This window comes from Orcinus orca, chromosome 16, assembly GCF_937001465.1.
Source record: "Orcinus orca chromosome 16, mOrcOrc1.1, whole genome shotgun sequence".
In the NCBI taxonomy this organism is placed as follows: Eukaryota; Metazoa; Chordata; class Mammalia; order Artiodactyla; family Delphinidae; genus Orcinus; species Orcinus orca.
Window position 1 is genome coordinate 83,083,208 of NC_064574.1, and position 23,788 is coordinate 83,106,995.

General features: G+C 46.6%; 3 protein-coding genes across 12 annotated transcripts in view; 2 read left to right on the forward strand and 1 right to left on the reverse strand.

The window, feature by feature from the left end:
• Window positions 1-90: 90 nt before the first annotated feature.
• Window positions 91-8,386, forward strand: AIMP2 (aminoacyl tRNA synthetase complex interacting multifunctional protein 2). Of its 4 annotated transcripts, none has more exons than XM_004268933.4 (4): window positions 91-347; window positions 4,857-5,063; window positions 6,799-7,030; window positions 7,857-8,386. In XM_004268933.4, exons 1-4 carry the CDS (start codon window positions 213-215, stop codon window positions 8,243-8,245), a joined length of 963 nt encoding a protein of 320 aa, XP_004268981.1. In that variant the 5' UTR covers window positions 91-212; the 3' UTR covers window positions 8,246-8,386. The 4 variants fall into 4 exon arrangements, with proteins under 4 accessions (XP_004268981.1, XP_033282747.1, XP_033282749.1 ...); XM_033426856.1 differs by having other exon boundaries at window positions 98-227; XM_033426858.2 differs by having other exon boundaries at window positions 103-227; window positions 4,767-5,063.
• Window positions 8,383-23,788, reverse strand: part of EIF2AK1 (eukaryotic translation initiation factor 2 alpha kinase 1) — a 30,734-nt gene continuing 15,328 nt past the window's right edge. For 2 of the 7 annotated variants that reach the window (XM_033426845.2, XM_033426844.2), the window contains exons 10-16: window positions 22,723-22,834; window positions 21,710-21,829; window positions 18,587-18,687; window positions 12,980-13,091; window positions 12,660-12,742; window positions 11,346-11,579; window positions 8,383-9,180 (exon numbers count right to left, since the gene is read on the reverse strand). In XM_033426845.2, the coding sequence (XP_033282736.1) occupies window positions 9,070-9,180; window positions 11,346-11,579; window positions 12,660-12,742; window positions 12,980-13,091; window positions 18,587-18,687; window positions 21,710-21,829; window positions 22,723-22,834 (873 nt within the window). In that variant the 3' untranslated portion in view covers window positions 8,383-9,069. Of the gene's footprint in view, window positions 9,181-11,345; window positions 12,743-12,979; window positions 13,092-18,586; window positions 18,688-21,709; window positions 21,830-22,722; window positions 22,835-23,788 lie in introns of those variants that run through there. The other 5 variants (XM_012532619.3, XM_004268934.4, XR_004482891.2 and 2 more) reach the window with 4 other exon arrangements.
• ANKRD61 (ankyrin repeat domain 61) lies at window positions 13,410-17,807 on the forward strand. The gene is given in 5 exon segments (XM_004268935.3): window positions 13,410-14,222; window positions 14,225-14,289; window positions 15,210-15,304; window positions 16,753-17,389; window positions 17,391-17,807. Coding segments are annotated over 5 exon segments (1,248 nt in total). The 5' UTR covers window positions 13,410-14,074; the 3' UTR covers window positions 17,694-17,807.

Below are 23,788 nucleotides of genomic sequence, written 5' to 3' on the forward strand. Positions count from 1 at the left end.
ACACGTCCCACCTCTCCTTCTCGCTGATTGGTTGTGTCAAAGGTCGAGTCAATGACGTCAAATTAGCAGGGGCCAATTAGAGCACAGGAACTGAGCTTTCCCGGACACCAGCCTCCGGGTCGGAAAGGAGGTGGCCGCAGCCTGTCGTGGACTTGCAGGTTTCTGAGCGTTCGTGTCTCTCACCCGCCACCTTCCCTCCCTTGGGTTCCACAATGCCGATGTACCAGGTAAAGCCCTATCACGAGGGCAGTGGATCTCTCCGTGTAGAGCTTCCCACCTGCATGTACCGGCTCCCCAACGTGCACGGTAGGATCGCCAGCCCCGCGCCAGCAGCGAGCCACGTGCAGGTAGGAGCGCGCGGCCCTCTCCCCGGCCCCGCATCAGCCCAGTGCCAGGCGCCAAGGCTCTAGTCCCGCCGCCCGCCCGTCCAGTGCTCAGGCGCCCTGGCTCCACCGCGGCCCCGCCCCGCTGCCCTCTTGTTCAGTGCGCACGCGCTGCCGCCCTGGCCCTCAGTTGGAGGACTAGGGGCAGGGGTCCTTCCAGGCCCGGACCTTGGGACCCGAACTGTCGCGAACAAACCGTGGGGACCAGACACGATCGCCTACCCCACTCCAGCCTCACGCGCCCGCCGGCCTCCGAACGACCGTAAACTCAACTATTAAAACAGCTATCCATCTGGAATCTTTCTTTCGCTTATGACTACTTAAACTTTTATATGACGAAATTTTACCCGCAGAAAAGCGAATAGCACGTAAATGCTCGTTTTGAGGAATTATAAAGCGAATCCCAGTGTCACCACCACTCAAGTTAACACGTTGTCAGCGCCCCACTTAAAACTACCCCCAAACTTCCCAACTTCCACGGTCATTACGTCCTGCTTTTCTCTCTTATTTTGTCACCTGAGTATGCATCCCTAAACCACGTAGTCTTGGTGTAAGTGGAAGCATGCAGCGTGTGCCCTGCAATGTCTGGCTGCCTCTTCTAGATATGATTTGAAGAATCCCTTTGCTGCCATGAGAAAGCAAAGCGTTCGTCCTCTGCGGCCTGCTGCTCCTTGGCTTGACTGTGCCCCCAGGGCTTTATCCATCCCGCTGCTCACGGGCGTCGGCTGGTTTTGCATTTTAGGCTGTTATGAATTATTCTGCAGAATATTCTTGTACACGAGCAGGCATAGGGGATATACTAAGGGATGGGATCGCTGGCTCAGTGGGCTGGTCTGTCTTCAACTGGATTAGATTGCTTTCCAAAGCGGTCATCCCGGTTTATGCTCTCACCCGCAGTGTATACGAATTTCTGATGTTGGCACCCTCCCCAAAGCTGGTGGCTGTACAGTGGTATCCTAATGTAATTTAGTTCATATCTCCGAGACCGCTAAATCGGTCGAGCCCCTTTTCATGTTTATTAGGCATTTTGATTTCACCTCTTTTGTAAAGTACCTGCTCAACTTTGACTTTTTTTATTAATTGCAAATACACATTTTAATTTTCCAACTGGAGAGACTTTCTATCCATTCTGGCTCAAGATGAGTGAATAGATAACGTTCGTGGCTTGTTTTCCCTGTCATCCTGTCTTAAGACCTTTCTGCCTCGATTGGAAGGGCGGTGGTTAGTTTAGTTTGAAACCAAATAACACAACTGTTGTCTCACTGTAGAGCTAAGGCAAAAACACAAGCATGGTCCAGTATCTCTTCACCTGGAGATTCCCATGCAGGCATGGTCTGGTGCCCCTCAACTGGACAGTCCCATGGAATCAAAAAGAAAACCCCAGAGTGGAGAGCATAACATCTCTTTTGAGACCAAGTCCCCCTTTCTTTTTTTTTTTTTTTTTTTTTAAGTCTGCTGCCTAACTACTTCCTTTGGGCATTTAACTGTGAACTTGCAACTTAGAAGATGATAACAGCAGATGATAACAATGTGGATAGATCATTAGAAATCTAGCATCTCCAGGAGAAATGAGAGCAACACAAAGAATAAAATGCTTCTAAAAAAAAAAGCTTCTAAATCCATGTAAAATAACAAATGGATAAACACAGCACGCCAAGTCACGGTCTCTCCTGAACAAGGAAAACAACAGGCCAGCATTAGAAGGTGTGGTAGGTAAAGCAGAACTTGAGTATCTTGCGTTCCTCAGATCGAGCTACTGGGTTCAGTCTTCAGTGGAGTGCTGACGGGTTTTGAATACAGTAGGTGCTTTGCCCCTGGTTGGGCAGGGACCCGACTGCCAGTTGTAGAAATGAGCAAAGTTGTACACAAAGAATGCACACATACAGTCTGGATTAAAAGATTGGAAGTATTACTCAGGAGGACTGATACTGAGTAACATGAGGATATCACACAGGTGGCAGCCTTACCAGTCACACATTTTGCACACTTATTTCCAGTCAGCACCACATTGTTTAATTGGCACACTGAACTCTATCCTTCTTTGTCCCACCCAGATGGTAGTCATCTTGCATTTCTCTGCTGTTTGATCTCAAACAAGAGCAGCAGGTGAGGGGAGCTGAGATCGTGGAGATCCAGCTCTAGGGTAAATCGGCATTAACCAGCCGAGAGAAGGGGGAGGGGTGTTGCAGACAGAGGGAACCTGATGAGGAAAAGCCCTGTGGCAGGTTTAGGATCCAAAGAACAGCATGGCCAGAGCACAGAGCAATGGGGAGAATGATGGGAGAGGAGGTAAGCAGAGAACCATTCCTACAAGCTATTTATCAAGCTATTTATCTTAGGCTTTTTAGCCTAAGAGGTTGTTTTGATTTCTGGCTGCCATCGTAGGGATGGGTGGGGTGGAGGGGTGGACCAGAATGGATGCAAGGTGACCAGTGGAAGTAGGCCAGGTGAAAAATGGTGTCTTGGACTCAGGCATTGACCATGGAGGCATACTTACAAGTCATTGGATTCCAGAAAATTGACAACAGTTGGTGATGCATTAGCTCTGCGAAGAGGGCAGTGTTGTGAGTGACAAGGGGAGAAACAAAATGTTCCTTAAACTCACCAGCATACAAATGTGATCAGGCACTCTTCCAACACTCACACTGTATCATGAGTGCATGTTTATTTTTTATTATTTTTTAAAATAAATTTATTTTATTTTTGGCTGCGTTGGGTCTTCGTTGCCGCACGCGAGCTTTCTCTAGTTGCAGCGAGCGGTGGCTACTCTTCGTTGTGGTGCGCAGGCTTCTCATTGCGGTGGCTTCTCTTATTGCGGAGTACGGGCTCTAGATGCGCGGGCTTCAGTAGTTGCAGCGTGTAGGCTCAGTAGTTGTGGCGCACAGGCTTAGTTGCTCCGCGGCACGTGGGATCATCCCGGACCAGGGCTCAAACCCGTGTCCCCTGCATTGGCAGGCAGATTCTTAACCACTGTGCCACCAGGGGAGGCCACGAGTGCGTGTTTATAATAAACTCAAGGTCATTGCCTATTGACCCTTTTGTCTAGTCATGAGTGTCTTACTCATGCTTAACGTGTTCTTTGTTCTCTTGATTCAAATGGATTATCTTTTGTGAGAGCTTGTGAATCTGAAAATAGGTTGCACAGTGTGACTGCTGGGAGGTTTCTTGTTATTGCTTTTTAAAGTAAGTTGGGGGCTTCCCTCGTGGCGCAGTGGTTGAGAGTCCGCCTGCCGATGCAGGGGACGCGGGTTCGTGCCCCGGTCCAGGAAGATCCCACATGCCGCGGAGCGGCTGGGCCCGTGAGCCATGGCCACTGAGCCTGCGCGTCCAGAGCCTGTGCTTCGCAACGGGAGAGGCCACAGCAGTGGGAGGCCCGCGTACCGCAAAAAAATAAAAATAAAAAAATTAAGTTGGTAGGGACTTCCCTGGTGGCACAGTGGTTAAGAATCCGCCTGCCAATGCAGGGGACACGGGTTCAAGCCCTGGTCCAGAAAGATCCCACATGCCACAGAGCAGCTAGGCCTGTGCACCACAACTGCTGAGCCTGTGTGCCACAACTACTGAAGCCCGTGCACCTGGAGCCCTTGCTCCACAACAAGAGAAGCCACCACAGTGAGTAGCCCGTGTACCATGGTGAGGAGTAGCCCCCGCTCGCCGCAACTAGAGAAAGCCCATGCGCGGCAACGAAGACCCAACGCAGCCAAAAATAAATAAATTAAATAAATAAATAAACAATAAAGTAAGTCTGTAGAGATTTGAGATTTATTTCTCAGCAAATATTGGGTTGGCCAAAGAGTTCCATTACGGAACAACCCAGACAAACTTTTTGGCCAACCCAATGTTATTAGTTACTTATGGTATGCTAGTCCACTGTACCAGGCAAGAAAGATGCAGATTCAGTGAATGAAGGATGTGAATATTCCCTCTTTATGAAGTAATACATTTCAGCAGTGAAAAAGTTCTAGATGATTCTAAGATAATGTGAGTGCCAGTATTGCCTAGAAAATGATTTGGGGAATGGATCATTTGACCCTCCCGGACATACTTCTAAGCCTAAGGACACTTTTCTCTTAACCTGTGTGTGCTCCCTTTTCCCTTCGATTAGTATGATTGATTACATCCTCATCGCCACCCCCAATCATCTTCTATTCATTTACGCAAAGTATTTTGAACTAGTTTGATAGAAAGAACAATTTGTGTTCGTCTTCTCTCCTTCTCTGTTCTTAAAGACTAAATCATCTGAAATAGGAGTCCTGCAATTTCTGAGTGGCTTTCAGGCACAACATTATTTGTTTTATAGCATTTGGGGATTGATTTGCAGGACCTATTGGACTGGAGCAAATGAGATGATTCTGCTAACTTCATTTTAATGTCTTCTGAAAGGTGGGAGGTTCGAACTAAGTGGAAGACAAGTGATCAAACAGACTGCTTTGATGTGAGAGGAAGTGAACGTTTTGATGTTGGTCTGTTTAGGAAGAGTCGGACCCATCTCTTCAAGCTCTTGAGTCCCGCCAAGATGATATTTTAAAACGTCTGTATGAATTGAAAGCTGCGGTCGATGGTCTCTCCAAGATGATTCAGACACCAGACGCGGACTTGGATGTAAGCAACATAATCCAAGCTGACGAGCCCGCTGCTTTATCGACCAGTGCATTGGACTTAAATTCCGTGCTTGGAAAGGTGAGTGCATCTAGAAAGCTAAGGAACATCGGCGCGCTAGGTGGATATTAGTGCTGGAAAATTGTGCTGCTGGGATTAAAGCCTTGGTTTTCGAGTTTTCAAAGGTGGTGCAAAAGCACATTCCTCCTCTGATTGTGCCTTTGCACAGAACAGATTCATGAGCGTTGAGTGAAGCCAGGCAGGCTCTAATGCAGCTTCTGGATTTCTCAGACCCGGTAGAGAACGGGTGGGGGGGATCCTTAGGCAGAAGAGGGAGTCAAGAGTCCCTGCTTCCTGCTACTGCAGGCAGCTCCCGGCAGACTCCGAGCCCTGGAGAAATGGTCGTACACTCAATGCTTCTCTGAGTTCAGCCAAGTCCACCCCGACTCTTTGAGAGTGGCCTGAATTTCAGAGCCTGGGCTGTCTAGGCGCAAAATCCCCACCGATCCTTTTGCAATTTGTTGCTAAAAGCCAGTCACAGTCTCATACCTCAGACGTATTTTGCTTAAATTCAGTTTGCTGTGTTAAAATTCAGTTGCATCAGCCACCTTTAATGTCAGTCTACAGGCTTCAGTTGATTTACAGGACAATCTGATAACGCAAAGAAAGAATATCTTGTTACAAGTGGGTGCAAGAGGGTTCGTCCCGAGAATCCCTGCTAGCACCCTCCCCCAGAATTGGTGATAGACAACGGTCCTGCTTAAAGACCTAACAAGCGGAGGCAGCATTGCCATGTCTCCCCCAGAGCTGTTTTTGGTAACGTCCATCCCTCTGCACTCATGTATCCCTTCATCCCCCAGTTCGTGTTTGCATGCGCCGGGGGCCCATGAGACCCCACTCAGCCAGTCCCCCAGGGAGCCAGTCTGCATAGGGGATGAGTCGGTGAGACAGCTGTGCCGGGTGTCCCAGCATGCCGGGGGGCCTCCCAGAGCACACGGTGCTTCAGATGAATCTTGACACCGCAGAAGGCACAGCATCAAGTAACACGATATGTTCAGAGAAATGCGGAGCATCCAGCATAGGTCCACATGAAGGGCATCGGTCAGGAGTGGCAAGACCAGAGGCCAGATTGTGGCCGGCTGTGGACAGAAAGCCACAGAGTTTGGCCTCTGTTGTATCATATGAGTTCATTAGTTATGAAGAGCGGATGTACAGAAATAAGATAGTCCGCATCTAAAGGCAGTGCGTGTTGCAAATCAACTATACTTCAATAAAATAAATTTTAAAAACAAAATAAAATAAAAAGGCAGTGTGTTTTGGCACTTTAATTCACACCTAGTTTTTTAAAATCTCCCTGAGCGAAGACCCTTTTCCAAGGGGTTCTTCATTGACACGTAACTCAAACAAATTGCTGTAGAAACTATATCCTGTCGGGCATTAGAAAGATTTAGTAAATGGAGTAATTACACGTGTGATTTTTTTTTTCAACTTAGGGACAAATAGAGGTGTCAATCCTAACATGTTGTACTAATCTGAGTAGAGTCACCTTTTATTTATTGGGAGCAGCATTGCAGGGGTGGAGGGTTGGAGTTGGCTGCTGTCCCCTGCTTCCTACCGAGCCGAGCCCCCTTGGTAGCTTCCTTCCATCCCCAGCACTCACATCCTTGGCTGCAGGTCGGGTGACATTAGTACCTTCTTCCCGGGAGGTGACGATTCTTTAGAGAAGCCTGGTGGGGTTCTAAGCACAGCACCTGGTACAGTGTCAGCACTCGGGTTGCTGTTGGTGTCATCTGCTCTGTTGGGGTTTGCTCCCCAGGATTACGGGGCACTGAAGGACATCGTGATCAACGCCAACCCCGCCTCGCCACCCCTCTCCCTGCTCGTGCTGCACCGGCTGCTCTGTGACCACTACAAGGTCCTGTCCACTGTTCACACGCACTCAGCCGTCAAGAGTGTGCCGGCAAACCTCCTCAAGTGCTTCGGCGAGCAGACGAGGCAGCAGCCCCGTCACGAGTACCAGCTGGGTTTTACTCTGATTTGGAAGGATGGTAAGCGGAGGGGCTGCGTGACTAGGAGGCAATGGGGAATGGGAAAGGGGCGGCCTGCAGCTGCGCAGACTCCTCGGCTGCTTGCCGTCAAAGTCTAGAGAGCTTGTGGGGGTCCTACAAGAGGAGCAGGCACACTTTGGCCCGGAGATGCTCTCCTTCCTCTGGGAAGGTGAAGGTCTCAACTGAGGGCAGTCTCCGAGGGAATCCTGTCTAACCGGCCAGGGCAGGGGAGTCACGGCTGTCACGGCCGTCTTGCCCTCACATTCCAAAACCCATCATTATGGGGACACTGACGTCCTCTTTTAATGGACATTATCCATTAAAGGGTGGCAGGATGTCATTTATTCGTTATCTCACTGGTGTGTGCACTTCTCCCGGTTAAGTTCCTACAGAGGGAACTGAGTTCATGTCCATCCATCGAGGCCTTACTGCCCTCAGCCACACGTGGAGAGCCAGGGTGAGGGCAGCAGGAGGTCCTGGCCTGGGAGATGGGACCCCTGGTCTCCAGGCCTCATGCCCAGGTCCTTAGGCACAGGGGTTGGAACAGATGGTCTGAGGTCCTTTCTAGCTTGAAAACTGTCATCATCAAATACCAGAAATGGTTACTTTATAACTTAAAGTTTGCACCGTTTAAACCTGCAGTTTAAACTTTCTTGAATATTACTAACCTTTTGGAGACCGACTAAAACTGCGATTTTCTTGAAAATACACTTTCCCTCGCCACCAGTTCGTGACCAACAGGGACTCCCCTTGCCACGCTCTACAAGCACTTCCTCCGGCGGTGCTGCTCTTGTTGACATTTCATGGAGTGCTTATTTCTTTTCAGTGCCGAAGACTCAGATGAAGTTCAGTGTCCAAACGATGTGTCCCATCGAAGGAGAAGGGAACATTGCACGCTTCCTGTTCTCTCTCTTTGGCCAGAAGCAGGATGCTGTGAATTTAACCCTCATAGATAGCTGGGTAGATATAGCGATTTTTCAGCTAAAAGAGGGAAGCAGTAAAGAAAAAGCCGCTGTGTTCCGCTCCATGAACTCTGCTCTCGGGAAGAGTCCCTGGCTCGTTGGGAATGAACTCACGGTGGCGGATGTCGTGCTGTGGTCCGTTCTCCGGCAGACAGGGAGCTGCAGTGGGACAGCGCCAGCCAACGTGCAGAAGTGGATGAGGGCCTGTGAAAACCTGGCCCCTTTTCACATGGCCCTCGAGCTCCTTCAGTGAGCCTCAGTCACTGATTTTAACAGGTTTAAATTTTAAGGATGGTGCTGTTTTGTGCCTATTATTGGTAAAGGGACTTGTACTAAAATCAAAGTCTCTATCTAGGCCAGTGGTTAAATATCAATAAATGCATCATATAATTAATTTGTGGTTTTCATTTTATTTAAAACCCAGCAACACTGTATGCAATATACCGTGACGATTGCCAGCTACGTGGCAGGCACACTGGGGTACAAACACGAACGTATCATATCGCTGCCTTCAAGGAATGTAGACTTGGGGGGAAGCAAGTCTGTGAGGAAGGAGGGAGCCCGTGGGAACAGCGCAGTGTGGAGGGTAGGAAGGCCAGCAGCTGTCCACTTGGAACGGTGCAGCTCATGCGCGGGCCTGGGCTTGGGCAGCGATGGGTCCAGAGCACACTTAGGTTTCTGCAGTAGAACCTAGAGGAGGACTTGGTGGTCAACAGGCAGAGTTCAAGAGAGAAAGAACAGCTGAGGATGAGGCCTACACTTTCACTTTCAGAGACTGGATGGACGGTTAATATTAAAGTGAGAAGTCCAGGAAAAGGAGCGTGTGGGGTAGGAGAAAGGCAAGAACAGAACAGGCTTCGTTTCGAGCAGTCTCCGGTTCAAAATGCCAGCCTTAAAGGGTACTTTCACAGCCTCGCTTTAATACGTCTTATACAGGCTCACTAAATGCAATTAGAGTTATACCAGCCACACCCTAATAAAGACTGAAAATTTACATTCCAGCTGACTATTTAGCTTAAAAAGTCCACTCTCATATCTACAGAGCCTATTGAGGCTACACGGGCACACCCCCATCTTTCAAGTCACCCTCTTAACCCCTTTGTCCTGAGAGAGGAGACTTAGCTGCTTCTTTAGTTCTTCAATTTCTTTTTCTTGCTCTAGTATCTTCATCTGTAGGGTGAGATTAACCTGTAAAGAGAGAAAATTTTAAGCTCCGTTACAACGGCTTCTTCCTTTACTTTTAAACATACAGGCCTGCCTCTCTGCACACTTCCAATATGCGTGGATTCCAGTTCTCACAGCTTATTACGCGTCACCCAGCAACGTGGGTTAAGTGTCAGTTACCAAGGTATAGTGACTAATTGCCTTAGCACTTCAGTCCACGAAACACTATGTGACCCACCATACATGTCATAATCAGGAACAATCATCACTTCTTTCAACGGCTTTGCTGGTTGGTCACCGTGCACCTGTTAGTCGGTTCACACACGGGCAGTGTGTGGAGTTGTGCTGCCTCCTGTCTCCCAGTGATAAACCCACGTGACGTTTTTGAAAGGGAACTGGCCAACGAAGATGAAAGTACAGCAAAGTCATGAAAAGTGAGGATGCTAGAAGTGAATATCAAACGCACGGTGTTACAGACGAAAGAGCTGATCGTGGGAATGCTGATCCCGCCACCATCGGACGCCCTGAGCGAAGACCGCTTATCAACATGAGCAGGAGAAGGATGAAGATGCCCCAAGAAAACTTCACATTAAAGAACTCTTGGGGACGGATCATAACGTCAAAAGTGCCGAAGGTAAAATGCCAGAAACTGACCCAAACTTAGCGAGGAGTATGACGAGTCACCAGGACACAGAAAAGATGCTCACTCCGTGCCCTAAGTTCCAGGACAAGATGGTGGGCACTATTCAAACTACTCTTGAAACACTTTCATTCTCAATTATAGTTTTATAATTTTTTTCATTTCCACAAACATCTGTAACTGATAATAAGAGAGTTTTAATGTTCTGACAAACATTTTTAAAGGTCATGGAACGACCGTAACTTTCCCCATTGATTATTAAGCTCCTTTTGTATGCTGTGAGCTCTGCGTGGTCATTGTCACAGTCCTGCACTACACAAAGTGCAAAGTGAGGGCCACCTGTCTATGCAAATTTATCTCTGCAGGTATGCACAGGTTACTTTATAAACAATTCTGCAAGAAGGAGAAATCCTTACCATTAACAACAAATAACTACGGTCTCTACTCTAGCTTCACAGGGAGTTAGAAAATTCTCTCCATACAAGGATATCAATTTAACAACCACATCTGCTATTTTCAGAGACTGAGAGAAAAGCACTACACCTACCCATTTACTGTTCAATCTACTAAAATTCACTGTTTTACTTGAACACAAATAAGCCTTAAACAAAAGACAAATCAACTAACCAGTTGCAAGGGGTTCCCCAACTCGTGTGCATCAGAACCGCCTCGAGGTTTGCAGAAGCTCAGAGAGCAGCCCCTTCTCCCCCAGATGTCTCTTTTATAGGTCAGTGGGGGAAGAGGGGGGGCGGTCTAAGAATTCTGTCGAGTTCATGGTGATTTTACGCTGCTGGTCTGGAGCCTGCACTCTGGAGCCGGTGCGTCCACCCACTGCTGCTCACACGCTGGGTATAAGTTACTCGGAGATCTCACTACAGTGCAGGTCTGGGGGGGAGCCCCGGAGCCTGTGTTTCTAACAAGCTCCCAGGTAAGGCTGATGCCGCTGGTCGGAGGACCCACTTTGAGTAGCAAAGCACTAGAGAACCTGTGAATTTCTCTTTGAGTCAAGCTTTTTTAAGTCTTAGAAAGTTTCTGTGTATACCTGGCACTGAAACGACACGTCAGGACGGAGGAAGGGGATGGCTGCCTGGAGCAGGACCCCTCACAGGACAGAAAACCAGACTCCACACGGGGATGCTGAGATCTCAGGGTGGGTAAGGCGGTCTCAGCCACAGATGCTCCAGCTCCCCTGAGAAGCACTGCTGTCCTATATCCTTTGGTGTGTGTGCCGTTCTACTAGTAGATACTTTATAATCATTCATAAAAGGCCATATACCACAGTTGGAAAGGAAAACTAAAACCTTTTGACTTAGCAAGATGAGGCTCGAAACTGGAGCCCATGTGACCATTTTCAGAGTAGACAGTTGGCAGTGGTCATCTAGCTTACCTGACAAGTACGCCACTGGCAACTCTGAGAATGGGTTGAAATATTTTGTTTCCATAAACCTGACTCTAAGCTCAACTGCGCTTCGTGAAATGGGATTCACAATTTAAACAAATTCCATTTTAAGCTTCATATTTCCCCCAGTATTAAAAAAATCATACATACATTTCCAGAATTTTGGAAGAGTTCACTCTGCAGCAGCTGAACAGCAGACGGCCTCTGGGATGAGCTCTTTCTGGTTAAGTGCTGGATGTACTTGGCTTGGACGGGACACCTTTTACTGAGGGACTCGGGGATCTGTCCAGTTCTTAAACCCGTTAAAACATGTGCTCGCTCCATTTCTGTCCCGAATGGCTGAAAGAGCTCCAGCAGGATAACACCCAAGCTATACATATCTGACTAAAAAAGGGGGGAAACGGTCAATCAGTAGTGAAATACACAGAGTAACATTTCCATTCCCACCCACCTTCCTTTCAAAAGCGAGAGGATTTTCTACAGAAGGATGATCGACAGTCCCTACAACGGAGGGAACACAGCGGGCTGGCTCGTCCCTCACAGAGGCAGGTGTCTGCCAGCTGGATCTACTGTAGGTGATCTACAGACAGATGACTGTACTCTTGCAATCCCCAGCTCTAACACCAAAAAGGGGCATCCAGGGGCACGAAGGACTGAGGGCCAGGTGAGGGGCAGGGGTGATCCCGGCCACCCAGAGCGGTCACTACCATACAACTGACTCCACTGCTCCTTGAAAACCCAGGCCAGGTATAGCCTGAGAGAGACATGAGAGGTCACCGAGGGTCCCTGCGGCCTACCCCGGCCCCACCTCTGCCTCCGCTAAGAGTTAGGCATTCTTAGTAAAGTTTTAGCAAACTCTGCATAAAACCTGTCACTTTTCCTAAAAACAGTCTTTTAGGAAGGTGTTTACTACATAGGATTTTCGGAGCTGCCATGGTTTTTCTGGCAGCTCTTTCCCAATCACTAAAAAGTTGAATGATTCATCAAAAGGAAGAAAATTTACTAGGCTGTTATTTTGAGAAAAGAATTTACTTTAACATTCCTTCGAGGAACGAGCTGGATTAAAACTTTTCCGCATCTTCATTCAGCCTCAGAGGGAAGCAGGTGGCACACTTGTCGGGGGCACTGATTTACCTAAGCTTGAAGGCAGAATGAACGGCTGAAAACAGACTCTGGTGAATCCTGCCTTCCTGAGGGGAAGGTGGTATCTTAAAGGGAAAGCTCATTGCAAAAATTATTTTGTGACACCCACGGATTTGGAAATAGTAAAATAGCCTAAAAAAGTCAGATTCAGTTGAAAAGTGAGGCTCCGCACTATGGTAGTTTGATGTAAGAGATAACCTACCACACTCCGCTATTTCCAAATGACTTCGACGTCAGACCTTCCACTGCATTTACTGTACTTTTTGTTACTTACAACTGCAGGGTAAGTCCACTGAAAGGGTAGAAGGGAACAAACACTACCTTGGCATCATACTCGGATCCCTCCAACTGTTCAGGGGAAGCATACAGGCAAGTGCCCACTCTGGAGGTATGTGTGGGTGTCCCTGTAATTTGAAAAGCCAGAGATTAAGCACGGCAGGGTTAGCACTGTCTACATAAAGACCCCTGACTGAGCAGGGCATTGCAGCTCCCAAGGAAATGATAGTTGCTTTTTTTTAAAATCTCACCTTTGCTGTTAAGTCTTTCTGATTCTCTTTAAATACTGACAGTGTTCAACCATGTCTCTCTCTCTCTTTTTTTAATGCAAAACCAAACAAAAACAACCACCAAAACAAACTTACTCTTTCCATTTCCATTGGCCCAGTCTGTGTTCTGGATGATGTCTGCACAGGCCAGGCCAAAGTCTCCTATTTTTACTTGCTGATTGGGGCCATGAAGAAAAATATTTCTGGGCTGGAAACAAACAGAACAGGTCAACCCCACAGTGTTCTAGAATGAATAGTGAAAACATGTAGATGCTGAGAGTTTTCAACTCAGGAGCCAACAGCCCCTCAAGAATTAAAAATGAGAGCAGTGGTTCTCAAACTCGGCCGCACATCAGCATCACCGGAGGAACTTTAAACAAATCTCAGCGGCCAAGCCACTGCCCAGACGGATTAAATCAGATTTCCTGGAGGTGGACACAGGCGTCGACATTACCTAAAGTCCCCAGCTTATTCCACTAACGTAGAGCGTGCTTGTGCACAAGTGCATTTCAGCCCTGACGGGACCTCAGAGTCACCGAGAAGGTTTTAATAACTACTATCCTCTCAACAAGTCAAAGACTTTGATTATTGTTATTTTTAATGAAAACACTGATGTTTTTTAAAGCTCCCAGATGATCTAACATGTTAGCCAGGGTTGGGGACGGCCAGGTCACACTCTAACGGTACACATTTCACTCTATTGAAGCAGTCATCACAGACCCAACACATTTCCCGATGGAAGTACCCCCAGACCAGTGGAAAATGCACCTCTGTTGGAGGCGGGGTGGAATTCCATTAAAAACTAGAAAGCGTTTAACTTAAAAGTTAGGTCTTCTTAATGTAAATGTTTTGTTTGTATAAATTCCCTTATTTTAGCGTTGTCAGGTTTTTCTAACAGTAGCTGAATGGGAAGAGAAAACAGAAACAATCTTAGGTGCAAGATGGTAATCTGGCTACACTTTTGTGACTACGTAGAAAGTCCTGGAAACTGTGCTCCTGTAGCTGGCACTGTAGATACAGGAACAACATGTGAAAAAGTTTGGTTCTGATATAAAAATGCATCATCATCTTCACGGATACCATTCTCAACAGTTCTAGAACTGAATGGAAAGAATCATAAAGAGACTGAGACTGACCAATTCTGTAACGCGTTTGCCCTGAATTCCTAAGTCCCCCCTCGAAGTTGTACTCATGGGAAACATAACCAAGAGAGGCAGCAGGGGGCTGGTGGCTGACGGGGCCCAGGCCCCGGAAGAGGGCGCGGTGGTGTCATTCCACACCGGGCTCTACGAGGCCATCCTGAGGGAGGGCAGCACCGCACTCCGGGCTCTGCTTAGAAGCCGCCTGTCAACCAGCCCACGGCCGTTCTGGCCAACTCCACCAGCTACAGATCACTGCTGAGCCAGGTACCCGCGTTCTCCTCTCAGTCACTTTGAGGAAAAAAAACGTGATGCTTCAGAAGGAGCGCCACCTGATTCTTGAGGACTCACTACACCTGGCTGCCTTCACCGTGCCCGAGGCTGGATGGTCCACGCTGAGCACACCGCACACCCAAAGCCGTGTTCTGCTGAGTCTGCGACGACTCCTTCCAGGGATCACAGGGGCAGAGACTGGGGCTCGCTTGGTTGGAAGAACATCAATGTCATCCTCTCAGATGTGCCAGTGCTGATTATGTCTGTGTGCTGGAATTATTTCTCCCTTTTTTACATATAGTTTTTCATTTTCTGAATTTTTATACAGTAATTATTACCCTTATAACTTAAATTTTTTTCAGAAAGTCACCCTCTGCCCTTATCTTGCAGTCGTGCTGTAAAGGCGTGTGTGTGTGTGTGTGTGTGTGTGTGTGTGTGTAAAGAACTCGCATAAACAGCTCTGCTAATCGTAGACAGAATACAAGCAGCATTAACTGTGAAACCCTAAACGTGCAGGTTATACTACTGATGCTATGACTTTGGCAAAGGCTTAAAAAACAAAACCTACTTGTCAATGACTCTCTGGGCCAATTTAAGGACCAAGGGACTTGATAGCAATTACCATTAATTTTACACAATGAGCTCTTCACAAGAATCAACTTTCGAAGCTTTAAGTAAATTATATCTGCTGCCTTGGTAAATCTGCATGTATGTAAAATACAGATTTTTATAATATCAATCTAAAATTGACTGGTTTGGGGTAATTTAAAACGCAAAAGGAGAATTTCAGTGCACATAACAGAGAAATACTGAACCAAAGAGATGCTAAATACAATTATTTCCTTTGAAATAGCAAGCTAACACAATTATTCTAACTATATCGGGCTACTTGTAATGTATTTTTCCCCCCAAAGCAGACGCAGTCCATCATCCCCATCCTGGCTGCGGAATACCGCAAGGCACAGAGTTTGCTTTGTTTGTTAGAACATGAAGCAGACCCAGAAGTAAGGTAAGTTAACTCAACAGGTGACTGTTTCTAAATGAGGACACACACGATCTGTGTTCCTTTCCCGATCATGTCTGGACTCATCCATTCTCCACAGGTGATGGACTACAGGTTACCACGTTTGGAATAAACCAATTTCCTTACTGACTAGATGAGATCCTCTGAAAACCGGAAATAATACAGGAACACAAATCAGTCAGCCCACTTAAAGCATCGTTAAGTATTAAGCGCTCAGCAATGGTGTTGTGGAAAATTAAGTCCTGGTCACAGCCCTCAGGGAGTTTAACAACCTAAGTTAGATACGAAAAATAAGAAAATGGAAAGAGGCAAGGGATTTTCTTGGAAAGAAGTTCATCTTGCTTCCCAATATATCTTCACCGCCTAAACCAATGCTGACACTTCCTAAGTGCCCAATAAATATCATCTGAATGAATGGGAGAAGCACATGGTATAAAAGAGAGTCGAGCCCCAAATCCTTACCACGCTCCGGAAGGGCGCCCCACCCCGTCTTGCTCTCACCCTGCCCCCGAGCCCCACTCCAGCTCTGCAGGTCCTCCCAGGACTGGACCATCATGTTCCCCCTCCCCACAGGATTCCTCAGTACAGCCTTCCCACCCTTTCTCGCCCTGGGTGGGGCCTGCAGACCTCTTTGCCCACTGGCCTGTTTACTTAGCTCTTTCGGATTAATGCTTCCACACCTGACTGTAAGCTCTGCAGCGTGGGGAGTCTGCTGTTTCCCCACACCCCTGGTGCAGGGCTTACACTAAATCAACAGGTGAACTGAAAAGTCATCTTCTCATCGCAGTGGAGCGGTCAGATGCTCATAAGAGACCTTCCCTTTTCTCTGCCACAATCAAGGAATTTTGGAGGCAATCCTGAGAGATTTCAGGAAAGGAGATGAGGGCCGAGTTGTCAAACTCTCACTCCGCCTGTGCTGGGGAGGGACTGACGATAAACTCCAGCTGCAGCCCCTGCCATCCACACACACGAGTGAGAAGGCCAGGTAGAGGAGCCGGTGCGGGGCCACCAGGGACTGAGTCAGCGGGCGTTCTGCCCCTTCACGGCTCACTTCTGTGGGAATTCCGGATCACACTCGAGTCCGCACAATTTTACTGAATGGCTGCTAACTCAGCACAGCCCTGAGGGGCTGTGGACACAGAGCTAACTGAGATGCAACCTGGAAGAGGCCACCGTCCCAGCAGGAGTAACAAAGCTGACATGAGCTGCAATAGGAAGCTGGGCCCCTCCGTGCTGCGATGCATACCACCCTGTCCCCGCAAGACGCTGGGATACCCCAAGAAATTAAACAGCAATGCAGATTCTCAAACACTTCTCTAGAGTAATTACGGGGGATTATCTTAAATAAGTGTTGCCTTCTTAAGCAGTAGCTCTCCGCGTCGAGCCATTCCCACTGTGAACTGAGTGCAATCTGCCATCAGTACCTATTCCAGAGACACAAGAGGCCTCACCACACGCCACCTGATGCTTCTGCACTGGCCCATCACCTCTGCCACGTGGACGAAGCCGGGGAACAGAATCCAAAGGATCCTGACAGACATCCAGAACAACACCGTCCTGTGTCTCCGCATTTTGTGCGAACACGGGGCCCAGGTGAATGCGCGAGCGGACAGCAGCAACGGGCACTCCCAGCTCCACCTGGCCATCACGTACGGAACCTACCCAGTTCTCTCCATCCTGGCCCACAACGGTGCCCAGGTCAACGCCATAAACGAGTCCAGCATGACACCCCTGCACATGGCTGCAGATATACTGAATAAGGAGGTGATAGAAACGCTCACTGCCCACGGGGCAAACGTCAACTGCGCCGTCTCCTCCACAGGCAACATGGCCCTGAAGCTGGCGGTGTGCACCGCGTCAAGCAAGGCCGGCCGGCTGCTGGCCGCGGGCCTGAGCTGCATCCGCCTGCTGCTCGTTCACAGAGCCCAGGTGAATACGCAGGACCGTGAAGGTCAAGCCACGAGCCACGAGGTGTTTTGGAGGCAGAGAGGCAATAATCTCTTGCTCGAATTTGAAGCCAATGTTAACATATTAACAAGAAATGGGGAATCTCTGATATATATGTACCTTCCAGAGTGGTTCCAATATAAGAGACACAGCACTTCTCACCAGGCTGCTTTACCACTCTTATCCTTTGAGACTGACCAATGACCAAGGAATTCTACCTGCAGGAATCATGCTCCCAGAATTCCACCTCCTAAGGGAAACCCTAATAAAGTTATCTCAAAAACCCTTATCCCTAGAGGACAACTGTAAAAGAAATGTCAGAAATATTTGTGGGGAGAAACAAAAACAGCACTTGAAGCGACTTCTCCCAGGGAAGATCTGGAATTCTGTATCTGGTTATTATGGTTTAGCTCACCTCCTGAAATAAGATCTCAAAGTTGCACAGAGCCACAGAACTTCAGTAACTCACATCGCATTTTCTGGCTAGACGTGAACCCAGAAAATACTTAACCCATCACCTTATACATCCCAAATGCACAAACTACTGGTTCTTAAACCTTTTTCAAAAAATAAAATGAGCAATTATACCCCAATAAAGATGTTTAAAAAATAAATAAATAAATAAAATGATTTGCACATTAACTTTTTCTTCCTAAATAGTCTTTTAAATGCATTTTCCATGATTTAATTTTTGCCCCAAAAGTAAGTAAATTAATTTAAAACTCTCAGCCAAAGAAGTAAATACATTTTCTCTCTCTCGCTCTCTCTTTTTTTCTGGCCATGCCGCACGGCTTGCGGGATCTTAGTTCCCTAACCAGCGACTGAACCCGCACCCCCAGCAGTGAAAGCTTGGAGTCCTAACTACTGGACCGCCAGGGAATTCCCTATTGTCTCTCTTTCTTGATAGTCTTTTATAAAAATTGGAATAGTCATTACAGATTTTTGAAACAGCAGAAAAAAATTTCCCATGTTAAATTTCTTTTAAGAGGGATAATTACAGAAACAGATTTTACCTCTAAGGCAGAAATGAGTATTTTTGTCAGCATGAAATACATTTAGCATCATCAGTTATATTAGTACTCAGAGCACACTTACTACCTGAAAACAGCTAGAATTTTCGAATGCCCAAAGATTACTCCTTTTAAATTCAATCTAAAGTTTTCACATTCTAGACCTATGGAACAATGATTTATACAATATAAAGGTAATGATAACCTCCGAGGTAAATAAACTAGGGTACATGATCTCATTTAATTCAATAAACCAATACCCAAGTCATCCCTGTAAGCAGCTGTCAATGATTTAATCTTCCCCACTTACCTTTAGATCTCTGTGTACAATTCCCATGTTATGTATGTAAAATACACCTTCCACCAATTCTTGAAAAATTTTTGTTGCAACACTGGCCATAACATAAGGACCTTTAAGTTAAAAAAAATAGTTTTATTTCTCTAATAGTTTTTCACTTGTTACATAACATCAAACTGTAATGAGGGGACTTCCCTGGTGGTGCAGTAGTTCAGAATCTGCCTGCCAATGCAGGGGACAAGTGTTCGAGCCCTGGTCCAAGAAGATCCCACATGCTGCGGAGCAACTAAGCCCATGCACCACAACTACTGAGCCTGCGCTCTAGAGCCCGCGAGCCACAACTACTGAGCCCACATGCCACAACTATTGAAGCCCCTCCTCCACAACTAGAGAAGCCACTGCAATGAGAAGCCCATGCACCACAACGAAGAGTAGCCCGCGCTCACCACAACCAGAGAAAAACCCGCGCACAGGAATGAAGACCCAACGCAACGAAAAATAAATAACTTTATAAAAAAAACATGTAATGAACGTAGTTATAAATACATTAACACCTGACACCACACAACATTCAGATTGTCAACACAGTCAATACTCCACAATGGTTTCAAACCTAGAAATCAGCAAACAAAGAAGCCACTGCAAACTAGCTCCCAAGAGTCGATGGACTTCTGTCACCAGAAAGAGAGGACCTCTCATGTCACTCAGAGCCCCTGTATTAACTGCTCTGTAAACAATTCTCAGGCGTCGGGTGACTAGATTAAACTACGTTTCAGTCCCCTTCAACCCCTGACATCTGGGGTTTAATGCTAATAAATCTGGTGTCCTGGCCCGCTGTGGATTAAACACATTATTACAAATAACAGAATAAGAAAAAAGATAAATTATGTTAGCCCAAGGGGTGAGCTTCTATTGCCTGGAAGATTTGGAATGCCACATTTTCCAAAAATGATGGACAAATGAAGTAGAGGGGGGAAAAGGTAAACGAATTAATTAATCTATTAATATCATAACATAATATGGGAATTTAGAGGGTGGAGAGGTTTGGTAAGACTAAATCAGGGACTTCCCTGGTGGCACAGTGGTTAAGAATCCACCTGCCAATGCAGGGGACACGGGTTCGAGCGCCGGTCCAGGAAGACCCCACATGCCGCAGAGCAACTAAGCCCGTGCGCCACAGCTACTGAGCCTGCGCTCTAGAGTCCACGAGCCACAACTACCGAAGTCCAAGCACCTAGAGCCCGTGCTCCGCGCCACTGCAACAAGAAGCCCGCGCACCGCAACGAAGAGTAGCCCCCCGCTGGCTGCAACTAGTGAAAGCCCCCGCGCAGCAACGAAGACCCAATGCAGCCAAAAATAAATAAACAAAATAAATAAATATATTAAATAAATAAATACATAAAATAAAATCATAAACCTATTGTTTACCTTTGAGCACGAGAGCACCACATGCTCCCTTCTCCCTGAATGAGCCGACTTTGTTATAGAGCTCAAACCTATTCCACACCCTCCTTTTACACTGTCTAGCATATAATTTAGGGACCTCAAGTATTTAAGACAGAAAACTCTGTGTGTGTGTGTGTGTGTGTGTGTGTAAAAACAATGGTTCCAGGGAATTCCCTGGTGGTCCAGTAGTTAGGACTCTGCGCTTTCACTACTGGGGCCCGCGTTCAGTCCCTGGTTGGGGAACTTAAGATCCTGCAAATCTCGTGGCACGGCCAGAAAGTAAATAAAAATTTAAAAAATAAAACAAAAACAATGGTTCCATTACAAGTACCTCTAGTATGACGACCCCCCCCCGCCCCCACCCCGCCCCTGAAGTGACCAACCTGTCTGGGAAGAAATGCAAGAAGGGCTTTCTGACTTTCCCAACTATTCAGAATAACTACCTTACTTTGGTCTGTCTTTAATTCGGTTTTCCTTTTAACTCACCTAACACATCCAAACGGTAGGTAACTGTTGGAGGACTCAGTAATTATACACAGGCTTGCTCCAGTGATCACAGTTTCCACCCAGTGCTACATCCTTTGCAGACACTGCTTTAATCCTCACAATAACCCCATAAAATGGGGATGATCCACATTTTACAGGTGAGGATAGAGACAAAACTGGTAACTGACTTGCCCAAAACCTTCTAGCTGGTGAGTACCAGAGCCATGACTCAAACCCAGGTGTGCCGCTCATGGGAGCTGGGAATGATTCACGTAAAAAATGTGATTGATGTAAAGCTGGACACACAGGGCTGGAATGCTACAAAGATAAAACTTTTTATTTTAAAATATTTTTTAAAAGAAAAATATACATCCTGCTAGCAGTATGATCCATCTCTTGCCTTCACTGTTTTGACGGGTTTATCGTACTGGATGGTATAGATTAGAGTTCTCACCCCACACTTCGTTGAGGACTCACTTTCCCAACGTAAGCTTCAAGATTAACTGCACACGGGGCTGAAATGAACGATTCTCTTTCCACAAAGATGGGCACATAGCACTAGAATGTGCATGCAGCAGGCCAAGGATCCAGTTTTACCGGGCCCTAAAAATACCCCACGCACCACTTACCATGACTGAACTGAACGAAGTCTGGGATGTTCTAATTTCATGGCAAACAGAGGGGCACTGAGGAGCTGCTGGAGAGAGACGTTATGTCTCCGTCTCCATGGGAAGCTAATCTAAGATTCTGAGTAGGCCAACTGACCTGTGTTTTAGGCCAAATAAAGGGTTATAGTGTCACTAGGAGTGAACAGCAAATGATTCATGATTGATATTTAGTTGAGCCTTTACTTAAAATCAGGTCACTCGCATCCCCTATTTTGATCATCTACCGCAGTGAACTTCAACTTTGGCCGCACATTAGAATCAACAAGAGAACTTTCACCAAAAAATAACAAAGGCCAAGCCCTATCCAAGACCAATTACAGAAAAATTACTGGTGTGGTCCCAGACAACACCCTTTTTCTAAAAAGATTTCATTTTTAAAAACAGTCTTAGATTTACAGAAAACCTGAGAAGACAGTTCCCACTTACCCCACACCCAGTTTCCCTGTCACCAACACCTTACATCAGTCTGGTATATGTCACAATGCACCGATTCCGATACAAGTCCACAGCCTATGCAGACGTCCCTGGTTTTTACCTAATGTCCTCTTTCTGCTCCAGGATTCCATCCAGGATACCACATTACACTGAGTTGTCATGCCTCTTGAGGGTCCTCTGGTCTGTGACAGTTTCTCAGACTTTTCCTGTTTATGATGACCTTGACAGTTTTGAGAAGTACTGGTCAGGTATTTTGAAGAATGTCCCCCAGCTGGGATTTGTCTGTTTTTCTCATGATTAGACTGGGGTTATGGGTTTGGGGGAGGAAAAGCGCAGAGACACCGTGCCCTTCTCACAGCCTCTTATCAAGGGCACATACTATCAACGTGAGTTATCGCTGTCGATGCTGACCTTGACTACTTGCTGAGGGGGCGTTTGTCACGTTTCTTCCACTGTAAAGTTACTTTTTTTTATTGACAACATCTTTTTAAAAGTCCCCCAGTTGATTTCTACGTGCAGTGTTAAGCTGAGAACCAGTGTTATAATACTCTACAAATATTAACCTAACAGAGCACTTCTAGAGGCTATTGTATAACTGCAGGGGAGCGGGCGGATATGGGTCTTGAGGGAGACAAACTTTTGACCACATGCCCTTCTATCAGCATTTCTTTAAAGGTTTCTTTTTATAGAAATATCGCATTTTCAGTCTTCTTTTCTTCTTGGCCACACTGCACGGCATGCAGGATCTTAGTTCCCCGACTAGGGATCGAACCCGTGCCCCCTGCAGTGGAAGCGCAGAGTCTTAACCACTGGACTGCCAGGGAAGTCCCAAAGTATCACATTTTCAGTTTAAAAAAGTAAAACAAATATTTAAATTTTCCCTTAAAAATTTTTTACAAGACTTTTCTACCTGAAATCATTATACTAAATTCTAGCATAGTACTCTTAAATATCAACAAACTATGTATCTATAACAGAAAATATTAACTTCCAAATACCTACTTATATTTTAAAAATGTGATTTTTCCCCCAATCTAAAGCACCTGCAGGCAGAAGGCGGCAGGCCTGTCTGTAGTTCCCAGCCCAGCCCTTGAACACCCACATGGTACTTACATGCGGATTCATCCATGCTCTCCCGGCCCTGCTGGTTCCTCTCTCTGATCCAGTCCCACAGCGAGAGCTCACACAGCTGCATCTGGATGTGAAGCATCAGGTGGTACTGCACCTAGGGGGCGACACACCACTGGCTCCCATCTGCACCATTTAGCGGACAAATGCTCCCTTGCCTAACCCTAGGCCAAGCACCAGGTTACGTGCTGTGGACAGAGACTACAGACACAAGCCTGCCCAAGAAGCCCGAAGTCTAGTGAAGGAGACAGAGGAATAAAGCAATACTCAACACAACGCGTCATGACCCAAGTGGGCAGAGGCAGGCCCGGCTGGGGTTAGGCAGGTATTAAATGGAAGAAGCTCTTGAACGTGACAGAGTCCATGGGCCTGAAACTGTTTAGTCTGCTCTCGAGATAAACAGTTTTTAAAGCTGAAGATACAGCATCAGGCTGGCTGTATGGTATTCTGCTACTCTATGGATACCCCAGAGTGTGCACACACTTTATCTGGCTTCACATAACTAATAATTTGTCCAAGAAAAAAGTAAGCAAAAATTAAGCTCACTGTAGCCCATTCAGGAAATTTTCCCAAATGTATTACAGAGCAATGAAATGATTCTGATGAAAAGTCCCTCAAACTCAACTCCTTTATATTCAGGGAACCTGCTCAAAGTTTTTTGTGTTTCATAAAAATACAGAACCTCATATTCCTGGACAGCCAGAATTAATGCTACGTGTGAGTGTACAGATGGTATATACAGTTCTGTGATCCCAACACGACAGGTTATGCGCAGACCCTGTTAACGTTCCAGTTTAAATACTAACACTCAGTAAGGGAGAGAACACCAGCACATCAGTGTAATCCTAATTACTGTAATTAGGACACTGAAAGCTGACCTGGTGATCCACCCATTCAGACAGCTATTCTGTGTTCTAATAACATGTTCTAAAGTCACGTTCCAAAATACAGGAAATCTTTCTGCATAAATATATTTGGATAGCATGATGCTCACCAACCACAGAAACAGAACGTGTGTGCTGCTTCCTGCTCCAGGGTGTACCTATGAGAT

What these genes read in the sequence shown, in the direction of transcription:
- AIMP2 (XM_004268933.4), top strand. Translation starts at nt 213, where the DNA reads ATGCCGATGTACCAGGTAAAGCCCTATCACGAGGGCAGTGGATCTCTC. An exon ending in CAGCAGCGAGCCACGTGCAG is followed by an intron (nt 348 to 4,856) that starts GTAGGAGCGCGC and finishes TGGTCTGTTTAG; the next exon opens with GAAGAGTCGGACCCATCTCT. An exon ending in TAAATTCCGTGCTTGGAAAG is followed by an intron (nt 5,064 to 6,798) that starts GTGAGTGCATCT and finishes TTTGCTCCCCAG; the next exon opens with GATTACGGGGCACTGAAGGA.